Raw genomic sequence first — 25,641 nt, 5'->3', positions numbered from 1 at the left:
GATTCTGGTGAAATAAAAAACAATTCAAAAATTCAAATGCACGTTACATGAATATAAAAAAGAAGAATTTGCACTTGGTTTTATACAATTACTCCTAGACAAAAACTCCTTAAGCTCAGGTTTACCACGTGTAGCCTAGGCTAGCTCACCTGTCTTACACTTGTTCCCCTTCCAGCCTGGGGCACATCTTGATGTCTCTGTGATTGGGCACCGCCCGTCCACTCTGTCACACTTATCTGAGCCACCTGCACATTGACCACAAGGCTGCTTACAGTCCGCACCATAAGTACCTGCTGTGCACTCTGAAAAAAAAATGACCTTTGTTTTGGCAATTTCTTTCTCATCAATTTAATTATTACATAATATGTTTTATCCAGTCACAATTACAGTAAGTCTTAGATGCAATTATTTTTTTTCATCTATACATTATTTTTAAAGGAAATGGACATGTTTAAAATATTATTCCACTGTTATCCATACTTTCATCACACTTCATTCCCTGGTATCCGGCCTGACATCTAGGATCCGGTGACCTATCCAGACATTCTCCTGTTGTTCTGTTACAGACTGTTCTTCCCTCAGCACAGTATCCACATCTCTGCCCACAGTCAGGGCCATACTCTCCTCCATCACAACCTGCAGACAGAAATGTACAGTCATACCTCACTTATTGTTTTTTGTCACAGACTGTTCGTGCAGATATATGAACACCAAACAAGCATGACATACGAGCACATATGCATTACCTCTGCCTTTTAGTTTTGCAACAGGCACAAATTCACAAACAGACATCTCCACACAGGACGTGAATCATGTCCTTTCAATTCTGGCCCCTTGAATCAACAGAACAGCCCATATGATAAAATCTAAAGAAGCCCAAGTTAAGATACATGTAGGATGTAAAAAAATCACCGATCAAAAGGTTTAAAGGGTTGCTCGTTTGCAGCAAAACACACTGTAAATATCACATGTAATGCTTAGATGCCATATCATCCGGCTGACTCATAGTCATACGTTAAAAATTTCTGTCATTTCTGTGTCACATTGACTATAATGATTTGAGATCTGTTTCATTCTTCCCAGCTTAGGTTTCAGAACATATATATTTGTGCCCTAGCATTCACTAACCCGGAACTGTCACTTCGCATATACTGTCCTCAACATTATAAAATCTTGTTTTAATCAGGTACAGGTATTTTCATTTTCAGATTACTTACTTGTTTATGAATGATGAAAACCATCATGTGACAATATCCAAATGTTACTTGGCCTAAATTTGCTGTACATGTACATTATAGATGTGTACATGGACATCACTGATATGTACATGTACACAACATGTGTACATGTACACATGTGACGTTCCCATTTGTGCTCAGCGGGATGTCATAATACAAGTTTATTATATGACGTTCCCATCTGTGCTCAGCAGGACGTCATAATACAAGGTTATTATATGACGTTCCCATTTGTGCTCAGCCGGACGTCATAGTACAAGTTTATTATACGACGTTCCCATCTGTGCTCTGCGGGACGTCATAATACAAGTTTATTATATGACGTTCCCATCTGTGCTGAGCCCGACGTCATAGTACAAGTTTAATATATGACGTTCCCATCTGTGCTGAGCCCGACGTCATAGTACAAGTTTATTATATGACGTTCCCATCTGTGCTCCGCGGGACGTCATAGTACAAGTTTATTATATGACGTTCCCATCTGTGCTGAGTCGGACGTCATAGTACAAGTTTATTATATGACGTTCCCATCTGTGCTGAGCCCGATGTCATAGTACAAGTTTATTATATGACGTTCCCATCTGTGCTGAGCCCGACGTCCTAGTACAAGTTTATTATATGACGTTCCCATCTGTGCTGAGTCGGACGTCATAGTACAAGTTTATTATATGACGTTCCCATCCGTGCTGAGCCCGACGTCATAGTACAAGTTCATTATATGACGTTCCCATCTGTGATCCGCGGGACGTCATAGTACAAGTTTATTATATGACGTTCCCATCTGTGCTGAGCCCGATGTCATAGTACAAGTTTATTATATGACGTTCCCATCTGTGCTGAGCCCGACGTCATAGTACAAGTTTATTATACGACATTCCCATCTGTGCTGAGCCCGACATCATAGTACAAGTTTATTATATGACGTTCCCATCTGTGCTGAGCCTGACGTCATAGTACAAGTTTATTATGTGACCTTCCCATCTGTGCTCAGCGGGACGTCATTATTAAATTCAAGTTCATTATATGACGTTCCCATTCGTGCTCAGCCGGACGTCATAGTACAAGTTCATTATATGATGTTCCCATCTGTGCTGAGCCTGACGTCATAATACAAGTTTATTATATGACGTTCCCATCTGTGCTCAGCGGGACGTCATAATACAAGTTTACTATATGACATTCCTATCTGTGCTCAGCGGGACGTCATAATACAAGTTCATTATACGATGTTCCCATCCGTGTCCAGCGGGACGTCATAATACAAGTTCAGTCATTACTTTTTTATTCCTGCATGGCACATCAAGACAAGATGTCATACAAGATGTCATCTACAACATCACTTTCTATAAAAAAGCCTGTGAAGGCCTATGGCTACAAACACTGCTTAAACTTGTTCAAACACATAAAATCATGATATTGTCAATATGCAAAACAATAAATAGAATATTGCACAGGGAAGATCGAATACAATTCATACTTTTTGAGTAAAAGGATGTGATGATAATCCATTCGCATCTCATGGGTTATCATTTTCACCTCACTCAAAATATCGATAGTATTCGAACCTTCACTGTGCAATATCCTCTATGACATGAAACAATATCGTAATACATTCATGTATACATATGTTTAAAAACTCAGCAAAGATTAAAAGTGTAGCTCTATAGACAGTTGTGGGACAAACATGTAGGAGTCTACTAGCCAGTACATGGGTAATGAATATTTTTTAAAAGTGGATTTTTAAAAGTGGAGAACAGTTTAATATTGGGTCAGTGCATTCAACTTGGACACTTCTGTATGAATTAAGCTGTAAGTCTGCTACAGGTGTGCTAATGGTGAGCTAGTGGCTTGTCACAGAGATCTTTCACACTTTTTGTTACGTGTATTGTATTGCACAAATCCTAAAATTGGATGACAAAGTTTTGAAATTGACTGCTACCATTTCGGCTCAAGATACACGAATTTACATATTTCACTGATTTGTGTTTTGCACCACACAGAAGATTAATTGACTAAAATGTGCGGTCATATGATGGGGGTTGAGTTTATGGGTGGCAGAAAATGTGCAGTGCATTGGGGGTAACCTTTACCCCTGGCCAGGCTGCTGATCAACCTCTCCTGTTTTTAAAAGTAAATATGTCAATATACAAATTTACGGAGAATATATTTGTTGTACGACATCTTAGAACATGCTGGATATGTTCATGTACAGGTATGTAGCTTGTACCTTGACCTTTATTACATGGACACAATACATTTGAATAAACATCAAGAAAATGAGGCATGCCAGAAGTTTTTATTGTTGGTCCACTGATTTACAGCCTATTATGTCGGCAAGGTTACAAGTTAAATTGGCACTACATAAGGGTTTGCTGACAGTCAACACTCTTACTAAGCAAGACAATTTACTGTACAAGTAGCTTTATTACATGTAATTTAATGGCAAGCAACTGAGCAAAATTGTGTGAAGGACTGTGTGAAATACCTCAGCTTTAACAGACATACATGTATATAGGCCGATATGTATACAATGTATATACCATGCCCAAGTCATTCGGTGCTGAGGTTTCCATTAAATGTTAATTTATTTACTTGATTGGTGTTTTGTCCGTACTCAAGAATATTTCACTTATATGACGGCGACCAGCATTATGATGGGAGGAAACCGGGCAGAGCCTGGAGGAAACCCACAACCATCCGTAGGTTTTCCATTAAATACAAACAGTGACTACAGCCACCTTCTTTTCTAAGTAACAAGAACAAACATCTTACTTTCATTCCATTTAAAACATAACTAAGAGATATCTTTGAAAATTAATTTGATTGCATGCTAGTGCTCAAAGAGGAAGTTGGAGATGACTATATGAAGTAGGAAGTAAATTACACATAGCTATACATGTACTGCCATTAAAATGCCAGTTTAAGAGGCAAAAGAGGACAGCAAAGTAGATGTACAATGTACACATAATGCCTACCATAATTTATACAAGTTGGATGGTCGCCAGGTGGGACAGAGTTTCTTGAGTTTTTATGATAACTTTTACCTAATAAATGAAGAATTAGTTAGGCATCTCCACGTAAATGATCAGGTGTTTTACGTGAACTTCCTGATCCTGATCTTCAGGCCGGGATCTTTATCAAACAAGGGCCATTTTCTTGTTGTTTTGACCACCATTGATATCAGTGTCAACATAGCAAACTACTCAACGTAAAGTCCTCAGTTGGTTAGCGCGCTAGCGCAGCGTAATGACCCAGGAGTCTCTCACCAATGCGGTCACTGTGAGTTCAAGTCCAGCTCATGCTGGCTTCCTCTCTGGACGTACGTGGGAAGGTTTGTCAGCAACCTGCGGATTGGTTTCCCCCGGGCTGTGCCCACTTTCCACCCACCATAATGCTGACCGCCGTTGTATAAGTGAAATATTCTTGAGTGTGGCGTAAAACACCAATCAAATAAATAAATAAATCAACATAAAGTCAGCCAATAAATCTGAATTAATTAATAAAGTAGCATTACAGAAATCCTAAAAATATTTTACACTGCTTATCAAGAAAAAAAATAGCAAATAATTGTCAGTACTTAGCCACGCATTTGGTGACACAACTATCAATATGTTTTTGTTTGCAAACCTTTATGCCTACTGATGTAAAAATGTACCCTATGATTCTGGTGAAATAAAAAACAATTCAAAAATTCAAATGCACGTTACATGAATATAAAAAAGAAGAATTTGCACTTGGTTTTATACAATTACTCCTAGACAAAAACTCCTTAAGCTCAGGTTTACCACGTGTAGCCTAGGCTAGCTCACCTGTCTTACACTTGTTCCCCTTCCAGCCTGGGGCACATCTTGATGTCTCTGTGATTGGGCACCGCCCGTCCACTCTGTCACACTTATCTGAGCCACCTGCACATTGACCACAAGGCTGCTTACAGTCCGCACCATAAGTACCTGCTGTGCACTCTGAAAAAAAAAATGACCTTTGTTTTGGCAATTTCTTTCTCATCAATTTAATTATTACATAATATGTTTTATCCAGTCACAATTACAGTAAGTCTTAGATGCAATTATTTTTTTTCATCTATACATTATTTTTAAAGGAAATGGACATGTTTAAAATATTATTCCACTGTTATCCATACTTTCATCACACTTCATTCCCTGGTATCCGGCCTGACATCTAGGATCCGGTGACCTATCCAGACATTCTCCTGTTGTTCTGTTACAGACTGTTCTTCCCTCAGCACAGTATCCACATCTCTGCCCACAGTCAGGGCCATACTCTCCTCCACTACAACCTGCAGACAGAAATGTACAGTCATACCTCAGTTGTTGTTTTTTGTCACAGACTGTTCATGCAGATATATGTACACTAAATGAGCATGACACACGAGCGCATATGCATTACCTCTGACTTTTAGTTTTGCAACAGGCACAAATTCACAAACAGACATCTCCACACAGGACGTGAATCATGTCCTTTCAATTCTGGCCCCTTGAATCAACAGAACAGCCCATATGATAAAATCTAAAGAAGCCCAAGTTAAGATACATGTAGGATGTAAAAAAATCACCGATCAAAAGGTTTAAAGGGTTGCTCGTTTGCAGCAAAACACACTGTAAATATCACATGTAATGCTTAGATGCCATATCATCCGGCTGACTCATAGTCATACGTTAAAAATTTCTGTCATTTCTGTGTCACATTGACTATAATGATTTGAGATCTGTTTCATTCTTCCCAGCTTAGGTTTCAGAACATATATATTTGTGCCCTAGCATTCACTAACCCGGAACTGTCACTTCGCATATACTGTCCTCAACATTATAAAATCTTGTTTTAATCAGGTACAGGTATTTTCATTTTCAGATTACTTACTTGTTTATGAATGATGAAAACCATCATGTGACAATTAAAACGAACGTTAACTGTAACTGACACACTGATGCTTGTATCCAAACGTTACTTGGCCTAAATTTGCTGTACATGTACATTATAGATGTGTACATGGACATCACTGATATGTACATCTACACTACGGATATGTACACCACAGATATATACATCTACACCACGAATATGTACATGTATACCACGGATATGTACATCTACACTACGGATATGTACACCACGGATATACACATCTACACCACGGGTATGTACACCACAGATATGTACATGTACACCACAAATATGTACATGTACACCACGCATCTCTACCCGACGAATATGAACATGTACACCACAAATATGTACATGTACACCATTAATATCTGCACCACGGATTTGTAGATCCACGCCACAGATATGTACATGTACACTACGGATATATAAATTTACACCACGTACACGTACATGTACACCAGAAATATGTACACCATGGATATGTACATGTACACCACATATATGTACATGTACACCACCGATATGTACATGTACACCAAGGATATGCACACCACAAATATGTACATGTACACCACAAATATGTACACGTACACCACGGATATGCACACCACAAATATGTTTCTATACACCATGGATATGTACAGCAGAAATATGTACATGTACACCAAGAATTATACACATACACCACGAATATGTTCATGTACATCATGGATATGTACATCACAGATATGTACACCACGGATATGTCCACCGCGGATATGTACACCATGAATATATCACATGTACGCCATAAATATGTTTATGTACACCACAGATATGTACATGTACAATACGGATATGTACACGAACACCACGGATATGTACACGAACACCACGGATATGTACATGTATACCACGGATATGTATACCTACACCACAGATATGCACACCACGAATATGTACATGTACAATATGGATATGTATATCCACACCACGGATATACATACCATGGATATGTACGCCACAGTTATATGTATGTACACTATTATTATGGTGATAAACAACACGTTCTGGGGCATTAACTTTTCCTCATTTTTGCAATTACTATAAACTACTGTGCAAGAAAAAAATGATCTTAATATGTCAGCATCAACCAAGTGCTGCCCAACAATTAGCCCCATTATTGGTATTTATGGAGATCAGCAAATTTTTTACACTTCCAGCCAATTTTGGACAAAAACAAATAGAAAATATAGGAATTCTACACCCCAAAAGTAGGAGGTTTATAGGAAATTTTGGAAAAAAATAGGAGAATTATAGGAATAGAAATAGGAATATCTGAACACTATAATTATAATGGGCCAGACCACCCTTTACAGACCCTGATACATCTCTTTTTATTCACAGCAAAGCGAAAATTAAAAACAGAAATGAAGACGGGCTGCATGTCATAAAATACAAAAAGCCTTTTGTTGAATTGACTGGAGGACAAACAAATGACCACATAACAACTACAGTTGATGGTAATAGTCTTTTAATGGATGCCTCAGTCAGCAGACACCTTTCTTTTACAATAGTCTTGCCAATAATGGAAAAGACCCTGTCAACGTGACTATTGTCACGACACTATTTTCCAATACACTGTCAAAAATGTTATTGGTCCTCTTCAGTGACCTGCATGTTAAGGCCTATTGCTAACTATGTCTCCATTTCCACCCTTTTCTTGAGAGTTACACATGCGCAATTCAGGCCACTGGGTCCAAGATTTGTCTCCGAACTGAAGGAGCAGTGATTGGGTAATACTGCCACACAGACAGTTTAGGTTGTTGATACACTATAAATATCTGCACTGCTATTTTGCACCCAGATCAAATCTATGAGAATTTTGTGTGTTTTGACAGGTCCTTAATGCTGTAAAGAGATTTTTTACATTTATGGGTGGAGGAAACCAAAATGCCTTGGTAAATATTAATGCCCTCCACCATGTATGTGACAAACCAGTTGATCATCCATCCTGGTATCATCCAAACATTTATCACAATTCAGAGAAAATTCCAGGCCTCCGATTACTCAATCCACCTTGGATAAGCTACTGAACAATAACAACAATGTATAATAACCTTTCTTGTCTTCATTTTCAGGAGAGTTCTAATGAATCAGCTGCTAACGACAGCAACATGTCCAAGAATGTCTTGTAAAACCTTTATGAGACAATTAAATTGTACAAACAACTTCAAAACTGAATCAAAAATCACTAACTAGAAGTTCACTAACTAGAAGTCAAATACTTTCTCTCAGCTCAACCAATGTGCTGAGTTTGGCCCTATACTCTTCTCATCATGTGAGCTAGCTATGACATCTGTTTTGTCAGCACAGCCAGAAAGCGTCTGTTTTAACACAGCGTGCATTGACACAAGCAAATGTAGAAACTGAAGAAAAGTTGTCAGTAATGCTCTTCATTGTCATAACTAGGTTATACCTGCGTGTTCCATGGGTATAAGGCCTGACATTTTTATTACTCAACGAAATATCAGGCCGTATCGGGATGCAAAATGCTGGTATAACTTACAGTATATGCACCTGATAGTATTTATCTTATTTATTGCATTGTTGCTTAAAGCCATGTTCAAGACTTTTTCACTCTTGTGATGGCAGTCACAAACTGGCAGAGAAAACTGGAGTACCTTGTGTAAACCACCGATATTAGGCAAGTTACTGACGAATTTTTCCACTGGTGACGTACTATAAGTTATAACAGTTTGTTACGTGGGCATATCGCCTGATATTTCTCGCATCCAAATATAACGCCATATACCCACGCCACAAGCTGCCATGATGAAATACCAAGCTGTATACCTACGCAACATCAGGCCATATACCCACGCAACACACTGGCATGACAAAATATCAGGCTGTATACCCACACAACACACTGGCATGACAAAGTATCAGGCTGTATACCCACGCAACACACTGGCATGACAAAATATCAGGCTGTATACCCACGCAACACACTGGCATGACAAAGTATCAGGCTGTATACCCACGCAACACATTGGCATGACAAAATATCAGGCTGTATACCCACGCAACACATTGGCATGACAAAATATCAGGCTGTATACCCACGCAACACACTGGCATGACAAAGTATCAGGCTGTATACCCACGCAACACATTGGCATGACAAAATATCAGGCTGTATACCCATGCAACACACTGGCATGATGAAATATCAGGTGCTATACCCACGCAACACACTGGCATGACGAAATATCAGGCTGTATACCCACGCAACACACTGGCGTCACAAAATATCAGGCGGTATACCCACGCAACACACTGGCATGACAAAATATCAGGCTGTATACCCACGCAACACACTGGCATGACAAAATATCAGGCTGTATACCCACGCAACACACTGGCATGACAAAGTATCAGGCTGTATACCCACGCAACACACTGGCATGACAAAATATCAGGCTGTATACCCACGCAACACATTGGCATGACAAAGTATCAGGCTGTATACCCACGCAACACATTGGCATGACAAAATATCAGGCTGTATACCCACGCAACACATTGGCATGACAAAATATCAGGCTGTATACCCACGCAACACACTGGCATGACAAAGTATCAGGCTGTATACCCACGCAACACATTGGCATGACAAAATATCAGGCTGTATACCCATGCAACACACTGGCATGATGAAATATCAGGTGTTATACCCACGCAACACACTGGCATGACGAAATATCAGGCTGTATACCCACGCAACACACTGGCGTCACAAAATATCAGGCGGTATACCCACGCAACACACTGGCATGACAAAATATCAGGCTGTATACCCACACAACACACTGGCATGACAAAATATCAGGCTGTATACCCACGCAACACGCTGGCATGACGAAATATCAGGCGGTACACCCACACAACACAGGGGAATGACAAAATATCACAGTGAACATTACATACTTTTCTTGTGTTATCACCAGCCAATGCAAACTGTTTTTTGGCTTTGCCACTGTGCGGCCGAAGAGCATTGAGGGCTGGGCTGGGAACATTGGTTGAGCTTAGAAAAAATACTTATCTTAGGAGAACTGTTAGTGAGTAATTTACAACTTAATTTGCAAGGGTTTGTAATTAAGTGTCTCAAAAATCGAGGTTACCATGCTATGGTTACCATGCTATGGTTACCATGCTATGGTTACCATGCTAGGTTATGAGAAGTTTCCCCCAAGCTTTCATTGGAAGCTGCTGAATCATAACAATGCTATAAAAAATTGAAAATAGCAAAACTTTACTAAGCTGTTGAATGGACATTGCTATCAGACTACACGTGTCTATGACTGTATGTACACAGAAAAAAATATCGAAAGCCTGAGGCTATATTCCTCGCCTGTTTGGCCAATGCAGTAGGTTATCCAGGGCAGACTGACCAATCAGCAGACTAGTATATTTCCTCTGACCTATCATAGCCATATACACACCAGATTTTTGTACATCTTTAAATATATATTAGATTGCGCCAATGGTCACAGAATCGTCACTAACCTCAACTTCCCTGTCCAAGGGTGGGATTGACTGACTTATTTACTTCATTGGTGTTTCACGCTGTACTCAAGAATGTTTCACTTATGCAGTGGCAGCCAGCGTTATGGTGGGAGGAAACCGGGCAGAGTCTGGGACTGAATCTGTACCTCCTGTAAACCACTGGGCCACTACCAAAAAGTAATCATCATAAATATATGCATAGGTTCTAATACATGTAGTCATGTTTCCATATAGTCAGCATATGTACCTATTAAACAGTAAGTACCCTCCAAGTATGCATAGGTTCAGACTGGCCTCTATATTGTGACTATATGCACAAGATTGTAACCATCACACAAGTAGGTACACGTTCAGTCCACTCCCCATATACATGTAGTAATCACATGATATTAAACAAGTATGCATCGATCAAGGCTGAGCAACCACATGGTTGACAGTGAACATCCAAGAAGTATGGTTTGGTTAAAAGACTGATATCCACACAGTAATCATGTGACTGATAGTGAACATCCCAGAAGTGAGCTTAGGTTAAGAGACTGATCTCCACACAGTAATCATGTGACTGATAGTGAACATCCTAGAAGTATACTCAGCTCAAAAAACAGTAATCATATGACTGATAGTGAGCATCTCAGGAGTATGCTTAGGTTCAAAAACTGATCTCCATACAGTAATCCTATGACTGTATGGCTGATAGTGAACATCCTACAAGTAGCCCCTTTAAAAGATTTTATTGAGATAAGCAGATAATCTGATATTAGAATTTGATCATCATCCCTGCAGGATGTTACCTTGGGATACAGTCATACAGTACATGTGTTTGCCATCAACGATGGAATATCCCTCTCATGTTTATGTGCTCTACATGTGTGCAAACCCTGATCTCAATACCTGCAGTACTTTGTAAAATACCACCTCTAACATTGTGTTCAACACTGCTTTCCCTGTTATAACACGCTGACGCTCAGGGTACGACAAAAACTAAAAATGATGGAAGAGAGTGAAATGTCATTTCCAAATAGTGCAGTTAAATTTGAGCTTTTTTTCTTGCAGGCGAAAAGGGTATTTGAAAATATTTTTGCACAGCGAGTATTTGGGACCACGTCTAATCTCCATACAGTAACCACATAATTGATATACACCTTTCGGGTAATATAGTTTTTGCATTATAATATTCTAAAGAAGGTTTAGAATATTTAATATGAACAGTATTTTAACTTGTAATGTTTGGTATTAATACTGCTTAGATATGGCATATGTTTATGTATTTGCCTTTGGCTTACCTATATTACAGGAGAGTCCTTTATATCCAGCCGCACATTTGTTATCAGGGCATCTGCCATCGGTCTTGGCACACTGAGCTCCACCCAGGCAAAAACATTTCTGAAAACAGTGCTCACCCCATGCACTGTTCCTACATTCTGAATAAACAAAAAAGAGATTAATGGATTAATGGATTAATGGATTAATGGATCATTCAGCAATTACATACAAAAAACTAGGGTTATGAGAAACGCAGCAGCTCGACCATCAGTGCTTCAGATTAAACAGCCACAGCTTAAGTTGACTTGACATCGGACGCTAACTAGAAAAGTACAAAAGAGCAAAACTTTGTACTTGTACCCAAATTCATATATTATTTCAGATTTAAGAGGTCTGCATGATCATATTAAAGCTCAAATTGTGAGATGAAGCAGAAGTGAAAACTATAAAAATTAGTTTACTCAAACATTAAACTTTATTATAAGATCTGATAATTTGTAGAAAAAAAATTCCAATCAAACCTCAAAATCAGAACTCCTTCACTAGGATGAAGTGAAAACTAAAGAGATTAGCTGACCCAAACAGAAACCTGTCATTGTCACTGCTTCACGTAAACCCTAATTCATATATCATCTCAGGATTAAGAGGTCGACATATTCAAATCATATCTATCATGTAGGTCCATTATATAAAGTTTCCTGAAGATGTAGCGAAATCTGTGATACTACTGGACCCAAACGTAAAATCTTACTCTGGGGCTAATCTCGCATCAAAATCTTGGAATCGTTGAAAAAAATATGTGGCATCTTGGTAGAGATAGAGAAATCACCGTGAAGAATGGAAGCAAAATGATTTTACTGTAAATTGTTTATTGATGAAAAAATCTTGTTTGCCTCTTTACAACGACGACCTTCAGAGATATCTTGCTTGGATAAATGCACGTGCTTTTGTTTGCCCAGGGCAGACGGGCAAGTTTTGAGTTCTAGCACTGTATTTCACGAAACACTCACCTTCACATCTCAGCTGACTGCTATCACAATGTGAGCAGTATGAAGAGGTTTCACATTCATAATTACATTCTTCTCCATACCATTTTTCACTGCAAACTGTAAACAAAAGTCCACATTCAATAAGCCATACGATGATCAGCTCCCAACTATTCATATGACTATGATCAGCTCCCAACTATTCATATGACTATGATCAGCTCACAACTATTCATATGACTATGATCAGCTCACAACTATTCATATGACTATGATCAGCTCCCAACTATTCATATGACTATGATCAGCTCACAACTATTCATATGACTATGATCAGCTCACAACTATTCATATGACTATGATCAGCTCCCAACTATCCATATAACTATGATCAGCTCCCAACTATTCATATGACTATGATAAGCTCCCAACTATTCATATGACTATGATCAGCTCACAACTATTCATATGACTATGATCAGCTCACAACTATTCATATGACTATGATCAGCTCACAACTATTCATATGACTATGATCAGCTCACAACTATTCATATGACTATGATCAGCTCACAACTATTCATATGACTATGATCAGCTCACAACTATTCATATGACTATGATCAGCTCCCAACTATCCATATAACTATGATCAGCTCCCAACTATTCATATGACTATGATAAGCTCCCAACTATTCATATGACTATGATCAGCTCCCAACTATTCATATGACTATGATCAGCTCACAACTATTCATATGACTATGATCAGCTCACAACTATTCATATGACTATGATCAGCTCACAACTATTCATATGACTATGATCAGCTCACAACTATTCATATGACTATGATCAGCTCCCAACTATTCATATGACTATGATCAGCTCACAACTATCCATATAACTATGATCAGCTCCCAACTATTCATATGACTATGATCAGCTCCCAACTATTCATATGACTATGATCAGCTCCTTGGGGTTCTCCAAGGAACAATAGCCCCAACATGTACAAAAATTTCATATTAATAATAAACATGAATTCACAAAAACTAACAAAATAGCCCCTGGTAGATAATATAACACGTAGCCTCTACATTGGAATTCTCGTCAAGTTGGTCTCGGGGGGTTCTCCAAGGAACAATAGCCCAAACATGTACAAAAGTTTCATATTAATAATTAACATGAATTCATATAATTTGGAGCTTATAGGGCAAAGTGTTGAGTATTTGACAAATAAGTGTTCATGTAGCTTTGTTGGAAACCCTCTTGCTTTCATCATGTTTATTATTATAAATTCTCAGAATCCATGCTGCTACAGCTAGAAATCTGTAATTTCAGTATACGGTAGGTAAGTAAAAGTTGTGCCAAGAAACCAAAACAAGAGTGAAGTCTGCCAAAAACCAATATAAGAAGCTTATTGTAAATATTTCTTCAGCTTAATGAAGTCACATTCATGTGAGATCTTCAGGCTTTGGTTCATAATGCAGTATTGCATTATAGCAGCATAGGTATGATTAAAGCTTTCTACTAAACTTGTTATCCACTAGTCCACTAGTGCCCTAGGCAACAGGTAAATCCTAATATGTACAAAACAAAGTTCACAAAGATGTAAATCAGTCACCTGTTGCAGGAAACGCGGCATTGCTGTCTGATTCAAATCTGTTAAAAATATGCTCTATCTGGTTCGTGTTAACTTAATTCACACCATTTAACTTCAATATATCTTAAACTTTTCAATTAGAATGTGATATTTAAGATATTTTTACTGGGACAAAAAGAAGGAAGGCTATAAATGTCTGCAAAACTGAAGCTAGGAAACAGGACTGAAAATCTTGTCAAAGTATCACAGTTACCCTTGTTCACAGAGGACATACACCTAGCCTGTAGGAGGTGACCCTGGTTGCTTGGCAACCCATTTTGTGATTCATACAAGTGACAGTGCTTCAACTGATCCAGACAGAAAGAGCCCCGACTAAAAATAAAGTTTACCGTATATCAGCACTTCACAAAGGGTCAGTGGGTACGTTCGTGTCTGTTTAATCTGGACGACGTTTCCTCTCAGAGGAGTGTAATTCCCACAATTCCCTTTGATTGTTGGACCAGGACCATCGCTATCTGGGCCTCCTTGTGTTTGGTCTCTGTAACATTCTCGGTAGTTCGCTGAACCAGACGATGTTTCACCTACGCTGAGCACAAATTGATTGATACGCCCACTACCTAGTAAAAGTAAACAAATAAGAGTTTTTGTACACATCTATATACATTACAAGTTTATCAAATTACCACCACTCCTGTGAAATAGCATTTGTAATAATTTTATTTGCCAACTCAATGTCATCTTCTTGATACAATACAACCTTCAGTCAGATGTATATAAAGAAGAAAACAGGTCAACTTCTACAATAAAATGTATTCTGTCTGACTCGGAAACATGCATGTAGTACGTGGATATGCCTAATGTGTCTTTTCATACTTACAACAACCACCATGCCTGACGTCGATGGCGAATCTGTAGATGTTGTAGGTCTGATCCAAGGTGACATTCCACTCAGCCAGGGTGTTAAGGTTAGATGTACGACCTGCTTGAGTACATGGAGTGTTGAAGAAGCTATGCCCTCGTTTACCATCTACAGCCAAGCTGGCACTGTGACACCCGTCAGGACCCCCTTCACAATATGTGTCTGGACTATGACTAGCTGCCTGTTGCAAAGCCACATTCTCTGAAATAATAATGTAAATGATGTTAGACTAACACCAACAGCTGACTGTCTATAGTCCATGCACTATACATGTTTGCTGAAAATCATTATGCAGTTACCCTAGTCAATACAAGTACATGTACATGTAAGCATACATTCAAACCCTCAAACACATACTTATTTGAAGATATAGATACTGTCTAAATTTCATACAACCTGGTTCTCGTGATGAAGAGAAGGGATTAAAATTAAGTAATAACAAAAACTGACTGTAAAGGAACATCACTGTTTTATATGCAAAATAGTTAATGATGAAGTTGAAAATTGTACATAGCAGCTATCAAATAAAACAGGATTTGTGTCCACATTGATGATTTATTCTAATTAGCTACACCTGTTTATCATTATTGTATGTGTAGATGAGCAGTATGGACAATAGTTATCAGCAGAATTTCTGTGTCTGACTGTGCTGTTACAGTGTGGCTTATGGCCAGAATGCTAAATGCACACTGCAGCTTTATGAATATATAATCTAACAATGCAGTTAACAAACCATAAATAGCACATAATGCACACAAATAAAACCATAAATAAATCCAAAAATATGGGAGTCTGATGTTTAAAGAGTTGTCCAGGTAGAAGTTTTAATATTCTGAGCTTTCATACTTTGGACTGGAGTCACTTAAAATTACAGTTATACATGCAATGAATCGCATCTGCCTGCTGAAAGAGTCAAGTGCTTGTAAACAAAACAGAGCCTACAGGAGGACACAGAGTTAAATGTAGACAAGGTAAGCTGATGCAAACCACAGAAGGAAGTAAAACACCTGATTCATAATATACCCCTTCACATCTCACATTTTAGCCATTAAAAAGTTGGTATGGTCAATATATATAGAGCCAATGTACTGGTGTTCTATATTACGCAGTAGCTTCTGTCAGAGATGTATGGTTCACCATGTTCATAGCGCAGGCGTTTGATGTTCGTGTATGCCCACAATAATTCAGGTGATGCTTTGTTTGGATTACTCAATATACATGCAGTGTAATAATTCAGTTCTGCCTCTTTATCATTTTGCATAATCCTCACCATCCTAACACCAACTAATTTGCCTATATGTTATCATTCGAATATATACCCCATAATAAATTGACAACATCCTTATGTTAATATTACACTTTCTGAATTCCATGAGAGGCATTTACAAGAGAATAGCATCAGAGAGCTTCTATACAGAGAACAACTTCTTATTTATTCCTGTTTTACTGAAGATGCTTAAACTTTTTTCGTCTGAACAGGTAAGGGTATGAATGGCACAATGATACATAAGAAGCTATGAATTGGTGAGAGTTTTCTAACAAAGTTTGAAGATTTTTGACAATGGCAAATAAATACGTTACATAAAACAATGTAGTGGGTGGTGCATGATTTACGTGAGGGTCGCCAGACTGAACATGGTACCAAAGCACCATGAATGATTATGCCTGGATAAGATATTTAGCTTGGTTATAGCCTCATGATAAAGCCTTTACCACCCAGCTCATGGCCATGTACAAAACTTTTCAAAAATAGTGCATATAAATTTCACAAATATGACATTTAAAATCATTAGTCATGAGGCTGGTTTTACGCACCAAAAATCAAAAATTTCTGCTAAAATATGTCACAGATATCCAACATTTATAAACTGTTCGAAGACCACCATTTAGCTAGAGTAATAGAAACTCTACCAAAATAACATCAGGCACCTCAAATTTTTCTAAGAAATGGTTTATTTTTCCACATATGACTGTAATAACAGGTCCATGAGGAACCCTGCAGTTTTTTCAAGCCTTCATATGACTTGATTGGCAATCAGTCAGGAAGGTACGGATTCAACACATAGCTACAGTGGACAGCTGTATCTGTTCTCGCCATGTTACTTCTGATAGATATACAGGAGGAACTGAAGAGGAATTCCACGTAGACATATAATTATAAAAAAAACTAAGAGGCTTTCCTCGTAAAAAACACATGAGTTCTTGCCTTGTTAAAATCAATTCTGAACGTGCAACTTAATTTTTATCGGCCTATATTATCAATACCAATTACTTCCACAAAGGAATATTTAACATTATAAATTTAACATTATAATTTATAAAAACATTTGTTTCACTTCATTTGGATTTTCTTGGCAGTCCATTTACAGACCCTTTATGAAAGGGCAGGAAATCTGATGTTTTCACTGGATATAAATTCACAATTTCTCAGAAGCCAGTAAAATCTTCTTTGAACAGGTTCTAACAGTTAGAATTTAAGCCTCTATCTAAATCTGGACACTAATCCCTTAACCTTGATCTTCAGAGCTTCAAAACCACACACACCAACACGTGTATGCATAAATTATGAATTAATTATGACATGTCTTGAATATTGAGACTTTTACTTGAAGAATAGTTTGGGGGAATTTGGTACTAAGAAAGTGTACCCTGAGAAAATCTAACATCCAAATATGCACCTGAAAGACTGAAAAATGTATACTCACGTCTCTGGCAAGTCGACCCATCCCATCCGTCAGCACAGTTTCCACCACAGCCTGTCTGAGGATTACAGTCCACACCTGGACCACAGTGACAGTCATATTTACAGTCTGGTCCATACTTGTTCTGAGAGCACTGACCTGAAACTAAAACACAGACGGTAATTACTAAACCAGTCTGACCTTGAGTCACTTTGTCTTAGGACACCCTGCCTGAAGCCCACACCTCACACCTGACCACAGTAACACTCATACCTACAGTCTGCTCCATACTTGTTCTGAGGGCACTCCCCTGAATCTATAAACATAGATGGTAATTACTAAACCTGGGTCACACTGTCTTAGCACATCCTGTATGAAGCTCACAGCTCACACCTGACCACAGTGATGGTCATACCTACAGTCTGGTTCATACTTGTTCTGAGAACATTGACCTGAAACTACAACACAGATGGTAATTACTAAATCAGTCTGACCCTGAGTCATATGGTCTTAGCACATCCTGTCTGAAGGTCACAGCTCACACCTGACCACAGTGACGGTCATACCTACAGTCTTTCCCACACTTGTTCTGGGGACACTGACCTGAGATTATAACACAGATGGTAATTACTAAATCAGCCTGATCCTGAGTCATATGGTCTTAGCACATCCTGTCTGAAGGTCACAGCTCACACCTGACCACAGTGATGGTCATACCTACAGTCTGGCCCACACTTGTTCTGAGAACTTTGACCTGACACTAAAACAAAGATGGTAATTACTAAACCGTTCTGACACTGGGTCGATTGTCTTAAGACATCCTGTCTGAAGTTCGCAGCTCACACCTGAACACAGTGACAGACACACCTATAGTCTCGTCAATACTTGTTTTAAGGACATTGAAAACTATAATGCAGATGGTAATTACTAAACCACTCTGACACTGAGTGACATTGTCTTAGGACACCCTGTCTGAAGCTCATACTTGATCACAATAAACCCACACAAGTGTCTCACACACATACACATATTAATCCACACAAGTGTCTGACATGCCTACATACCTACACACACACATAAACCCACACAAGTGTCTGACATATCTTCACGCATAAATCCACACAAGTGTCTGACAAATAAACCCAAACAAGTGTCTAACATATGATATACACACATAAACCCACACAAGTGTCTGACATGCCTACATACCTACACACACACATAAACCCACACAAGTGTCTGACAGACCTACACACATAATCCCACACAAATGTCTGACATATCTACACACATAAACCCACACAAGTGTCTGACATATCTACACACATAAACCCACACAAGTGTCTGACAGACCTACACACATAAACCCACACAAGTGTCTGACATACCTACACACATAAACCCACACAAGTGTCTGACAGACCTACACACATAAACCCACACAAATGTCTCAAATATCTACACACATACAGGCAGCGAAATTTGGCCTGCCGGCGAAACCCAGAAATCAGTTACGTCTTTTCCGCCTCACCTAACCAATCATTCGGTTACGCCACGTATGTTTATCAACCCGATTGGTTACGCTAATTGTTTACGTGGTTTATGTTTCAGGCATCATTCTGGATCATTAATAAAAGTATTCAGCTCAATGGTATGTTTGTTTTTCTTTTCTATATCTAGCAGCTCATACCGTAAGGTTGGTGAACAAAAGAAAGAGAAATTTTACACTCATACTGTGTTTCAACGTTGTGTGTTGCCCGGTTGGTACTTGACTCCTGTGGCACATTTTTACGTAAAATTCCGTTATACAGGCTTATATGTTTGCAATATGCCCAGTCCAACATTAAGTACTTGGGGAGCGAGTTTGGTATCCCTGATTACTGATAATTAACGCAGTTTCCAACGCACGTGGTGTGAGTCTTACCACAGTGATATATATATATATATATACTCGCTACAGGGCCGGGAGAGACCTTGACGTCACAGGACTATACGTCACAGGCCTGTGCTCTAAATCAGAACGCAGCCGGTGAGGTCCCGTAAGGGTTCCATCAATCTGTACGGTAGACTCGACTAATTTGGGCTCGAGTAGCAGTTAAACTACATGTACATGAAAAGGTAACCTTGTTTTATTTACTTGCGTGATTGTGAAAAGATAAGTCAAAATAAATAATTTGAGTATTATCTCAAAGCCTGTAAAGCATATATGAATGATTACATTTCCATGTGACCAGCACAGGCAGCTGGCTGTGGCTGAAATTGATGTTTCTATTTTCAGACGTGTTGCCATACTGGCCGCGTTGTGATTATGAAAGCTGTTCAGTCCAGTTTATCTGTAGTTACCTAATGCACACTGACTCGTTCTCGTTGGACAGTTGGCCTAACCGATTTTCCGGTTAGCCAAATTGAACCGCACGTAACCGTTGCGCGACCGACGGTTTCGTTCGCGCCAAATTTCGCTGCCTGCACATAAACCCAGACAGGTGTCTGACAGACCTACACACATAAACCCACACAAGTGTCTGACATCTACACATGCAAACCCACACAAGTGTCTGACATATCTACACACATAAACCCACACAAGTGTCAGACAGACCTACACACATAAACCCACACAAGTGTCTGACAGACCTACACACATAAACCCATACAAGTGTCCGACATACCTACACACATAAACCCACACAAGTGTCTGACAGACCTACACACATAAACCCACACAAATGTCTCAAATATCTACACACGTAAACCCGGACAGGTGTCTGACATACCTACACACGTAAACCCACACAAATGTCTCACATATCTACACACATAAACCCACACAAGCGTCTAACATACCTGCACACATAAATCCACACAAGTGTCTAACATATCTACACACATAAACCCACACAATTGTCTGACATACCTACACACATAAACCCACACAAGTGTCTGACATATCTACACACATAAACCCACACAAGTGTCTAACATACCTGCACACATAAACCCACACAAGTGTCTAACATATCTACACACATAAACCCACACAAGTGTCTAACATATGTACACCCACAAACCCACATAAGTGTACAACCTGACATTTGTCTGACAAACATAAACCCACACAAGTACAGACAGTAGTTAGGGCCCAGTTTCACAAAGCGGCGAACAACATTTTTTTATCGCACATTTGTGGTATGACATTTTGTAGGTCACTGTCACCGTACCATTGTCTTATATGTGCGATTACTGTACATGTACGCCATCTTTGTGAAGCTGGGCCCAGCACCTTACACATACATTGTACCTTAACAGAGCTTGTGTGAGCAATCAAGCATTAATGAAATGAGCCAACTATTTGTTTCATTGTCTCCAACTATTTTTTTCACTGAATATAATGTTTTTAAAAGTAAATATGTCAATATAAAAATTTACAGAGAATATATTTGTTGTACGACATCTTAGAACATGCTGGATATGTTCATGTACAGGTATGTAGCTTGTACCTTGACCTTTATTACATGGACACAATACATTTGAATAAACATCAAGAAAATGAGGCATGCCAGAAGTTTTTATTGTTGGTCCACTGATTTACAGCCTATTATGTCGGCAAGGTTACAAGTTAAATTGGCACTACATAAGAGTTTGCTGACAGTCAACACTCTTACTAAGCAAGACAATTTATTGTACAAGTAGCTTTATTACATGTAATTTAATGGCAAGCAACTGAGCAAAATTGTGTGAAGGACTGTGTGAAATACCTCAGCTTTAACAAACATACATGTATATAGGCCGATATGTATACAATGTATATACCATGCCCAAGTCATTCAGTGCTGAGGTTTCCATTAAATGTTAATTTATTTATTTGATTGGTGTTTTGTCCGTACTCAAGAATATTTCACTTATACGACGACAGCAAGCATTATGATGGGAGGAAACCAGGCAGAGCCTGGAGGAAACCCACAACCATCTGCAGGTTTTCCATTAAATACAAACAGTGACTACAGCCACCTTCTTTTCTAAGTAACAAGAACAAACTTCTTACTTTCATTCCATTTAAAACATGACTAAGAGATATCTTTGAAAATTAATTTGATTACATGCTTGTGCTCAAAGAGGAAGTTGGAGATGACTATACAAAGTAGGAAGTAAATACCATGACGGAAGAAAAGGCTGACTGGTATCTACATGTATGACTTGGCTATTTGCCTTTACTGTACAGAAGATGCGACTATTTGCCAATTATCACGCTGTCCTCGCTATGCATATATACACTCTCTGTATAAGTCTTTTATTACAATGTATGTTTTAATGTTTTCCTGGGTTTGCTTTGATATAATTGTGTGGGAAGGGGTTAACACGTCAGCTCCCAGCTCCCCCCCCCCCCCCCCACTTCCCGAAATTAAAAGTGTCGGAGCTAATTCCCACCACCCCTAACCCCACCCCCATCCGAAATAAGGATGATCCAGGTAAGTTAAGCTAAGGGGTAAGATGAGCCACCCCCCTCAAAAAGTATCAAGATGTACAACATAAAGCAAAAGCACCATATATGTTGTCCATATCAGGTGCCGACCTTTCTCACCTAGTTTCGTAGCATCTGTCACCATCACGGAAAATAAACAACAAAATCAACTTGTGACAAAAAGTCAATAGTGTTTAAAATTTCAAATGTAAGAACTTATACTTTAATCATTTGATTTGTGCTGTAAAATCAGTTTTAGAATGACTAGTTTTGTAAGTCAGTCAGGTCAGACCTGAACCATACAGGATAGGGTAAGATGAGCCATGCACCAACTAACCACATAGGGTATTGTTGACATGTTTTTATGTTAATATCTCAGTTAGTCAAACAATTCTCACTGTGTTAGTCATACAGTCAGCTTACAAATATCCTAGATTGTTATTCCTTGAGTTAAGAGTGAATGGGCATGATTTCACATCAACCCTGGTTATTTCAAGCATAAGGTAAACAAAGCGAAAAAGAGCTTATGAATGTGTAATCTTTCGGAAGCAACTGAGCAAATGAACATGGTTTTCTTTGTCAACAGGAAACCTGCTTCATAGATTATGTTCAAAATCTCCCTGAGCCTACAACACTAGGGAGATCTGCCCAAAGATCTACTCTGCTCAAATTTCTGTGTGACTCGCAGTTACAGTCAAAGCGCAACTGAAATACATATTTTGTTATCCACAAAAGATAATCTAGCATGGTACATTGGAATACTGATTTCACTCAGTCGCCTAGAACATACATTGCGTCTTTCCAATTTCACTGAATACTGCTGACTGCTTCTCTTTGCATGATGCTGTCCTATTTTCATACTTTATGTACTTCTTCAGTTCTTTGGTTGTTTGTGTTATACGTCATTTTGGTAATTGGCAATTATTTACGAGGAAATTCCTTAATCATTGACCAAATATGCGAATGTGTGTTTTGACGTATAGATTACAAAACAAACTGCATGCATGCCCATTATCTAATCCTTGTAATCTGATTTTCTCCTATGTTCTTCAAGGTATTTCCTTTTCTTGGCTTACCTGTCATTTTGACAACATTGAAAACTTATTTTGTATTACCATGCCCATCTAGTCTGACAATGATGAACCGGACAGAAATTCTTGCAGCTTAGTAAATGTAATAGATAAAGAATGCTTCCCACTGTATACGGCAGTTTAACTTACTCCTTACTCTCATTCAGGAGGTAAGTAGATCCACAAGGCCAACATTTCTTTATCTCACATCAAATACAAAACTATTCAAGTCAACTTTAACATAAAATGTCCTATGCATGCACTGATAAATGCCATTTAAATCAGCATAGACTGTATTTAATAAAATAGAATATTGTGTACTTCTGATTACATGTTGTTAAAAGGTAACAAATCTTACCCCGGTCTCTCCTAATGTTCATTTTCTAAAGACCAAATGACATTGGCTGAGAGATTTGAATAAAAATGCTTAGTAAATACATCACAACGTGCACTTTATTCCCAATTTATCAAAAAATTTTTTTTCATCTAAGGGGTTGGATATACTCCTGGATATAGGTCCAGGTAAAGTTTAGTCACGTGACTCGACCAGGACGTTTATACATGCAGACGATTGTACATCCGGCAAAGGATATATATATGAAAAAAAATTTTTCATCTAAGGGGTTGGATATACTCCTTCCACTGACTCCCCGCTCCCACCAAATTGTATTCCGTTCCACCGCTCCTAATTTTTACTTGGATGTTACTTGGAGAAAATCAGATAGGTCATACCATTTTACAGAATATAAAAATGATTTCATCATGTACGGTACCCGTCCGATCTGTCATTCCGGTTTTTAGCCTTAAGGAGATCCCATCTCAAAACTTCTGTTTAGACCTGTTGTATGTGGTATAAGGAGCGTCATCGACCAAACTGTCAATTAAGCCATCATCAGTTTTGCACCTGGGTATACTAGTTGCTAGGTATAAGCCTTGTACAGTACAACATAGTTCCAGTACACATACATACAATGTAGCACATAACAACAACAACAACAATCAATATGTCAAACCGTTGACGATTGATCAACTTACCCTCTTCTTGCCACCATAAAACAGCGATCACAAAACAGATAAATCGCTTTGAAATCATAATTCTAGGTGTTCAAAACCACCTGTGAGATCGGCTTTCTGGGTTTTCAGGGTTTTCAGCGTCGACCAGCGCAACATAACATCACTTTCGTTTGTAAAGTTATCAAGGTCCGGTTAAAGTTTAGTCACGTGACTCGACCAGGAAGTTTATACATGTAGACGACTGTGCATCCGGCAAAGGATATATATATATATATATATATATATAACCTATTTGCGGCCCTAGCTTTGTAGGCCTACACTTTCTATGTCTTTACTTCAGCATGCAGGAGTTCATATATGGTGGTTTCTTCAGACGCTATAGTCATGATAGTCGATCTTTCAATCTGACAGCAGTAGACAAACTGACTAAATAATGATAAATAACCAACATAGTAATTGCGTCTACGACTATAATCCATGTTGATTTATAACAGCATGGCCGTGTTTTCGGCTTATTTTATGTCGTCAAATACATAACAAAAAAGGGGGAAATGAAATTAAAAAAATATAGAAAAAAACATACGACATTATCACCGTACAGAAGTAAAATATGCAACAGAAGAACACGAATATCATAAATCTGTAACTAGATCGATTCCTCATGTAGGCAGCAAATTCGGTAATAAAAGCACAATGCAATGCACGTAATATATGACTTATTTGTACGCATTGTTGGGTGACGAATATTCGGGTATGATGGAAGTAAATATGCATATTTTTCGTTGGAATGGATTATTCTGTTGTAATGAATGCCATTAACTGTAATAAGAATTGCGTGCATTAATTCATTTATTTGGACTGTGAGTGAGTGAGTGAGTGCTTGGGGTTTAACGTCGTACTCAACAATTTTTCAGTCATATGACGACGAAGGAATCATTAGGTTGCATGT

General features: G+C 38.5%; 1 protein-coding gene across 1 annotated transcript; it reads right to left on the bottom strand.

The window, feature by feature from the left end:
* Nucleotides 1-24,868, bottom strand: LOC135469997 (multiple epidermal growth factor-like domains protein 10). The gene is made up of 8 exons (XM_064748677.1): nt 24,714-24,868; nt 18,174-18,314; nt 15,427-15,669; nt 14,939-15,166; nt 12,968-13,063; nt 11,978-12,115; nt 481-636; nt 1-302 (listed from the first exon to the last, which is right to left on the bottom strand). The coding sequence occupies exons 1-8, from the start codon at nt 24,769-24,771 to the stop codon at nt 136-138; spliced, it is 1,227 nt and encodes a 408-aa protein (XP_064604747.1). The 5' UTR covers nt 24,772-24,868; the 3' UTR covers nt 1-135.
* Between the last annotated feature and the right edge of the window lie 773 nt (nt 24,869-25,641).

The sequence above is a fragment of the Liolophura sinensis genome, chromosome 7 (assembly GCF_032854445.1).
Source record: "Liolophura sinensis isolate JHLJ2023 chromosome 7, CUHK_Ljap_v2, whole genome shotgun sequence".
Classification (NCBI taxonomy): Eukaryota; Metazoa; Mollusca; class Polyplacophora; order Chitonida; family Chitonidae; genus Liolophura; species Liolophura sinensis.
This window is presented reverse-complemented; position numbering and strand designations above follow the sequence as displayed.

Coding starts and splice junctions, on each gene's coding strand:
- LOC135469997 (XM_064748677.1), bottom strand. CDS start 24,771: ATGATTTCAAAGCGATTTATCTGTTTTGTGATCGCTGTTTTATGGTGG. Junction 15,167..15,426: donor CGTCAGGCATGGTGGTTGTT/GTAAGTATGAAA, acceptor TACTTTTACTAG/GTAGTGGGCGTATCAATCAA. Junction 12,116..12,967: donor CAGTCAGCTGAGATGTGAAG/GTGAGTGTTTCG, acceptor TTGTTTATTCAG/AATGTAGGAACAGTGCATGG.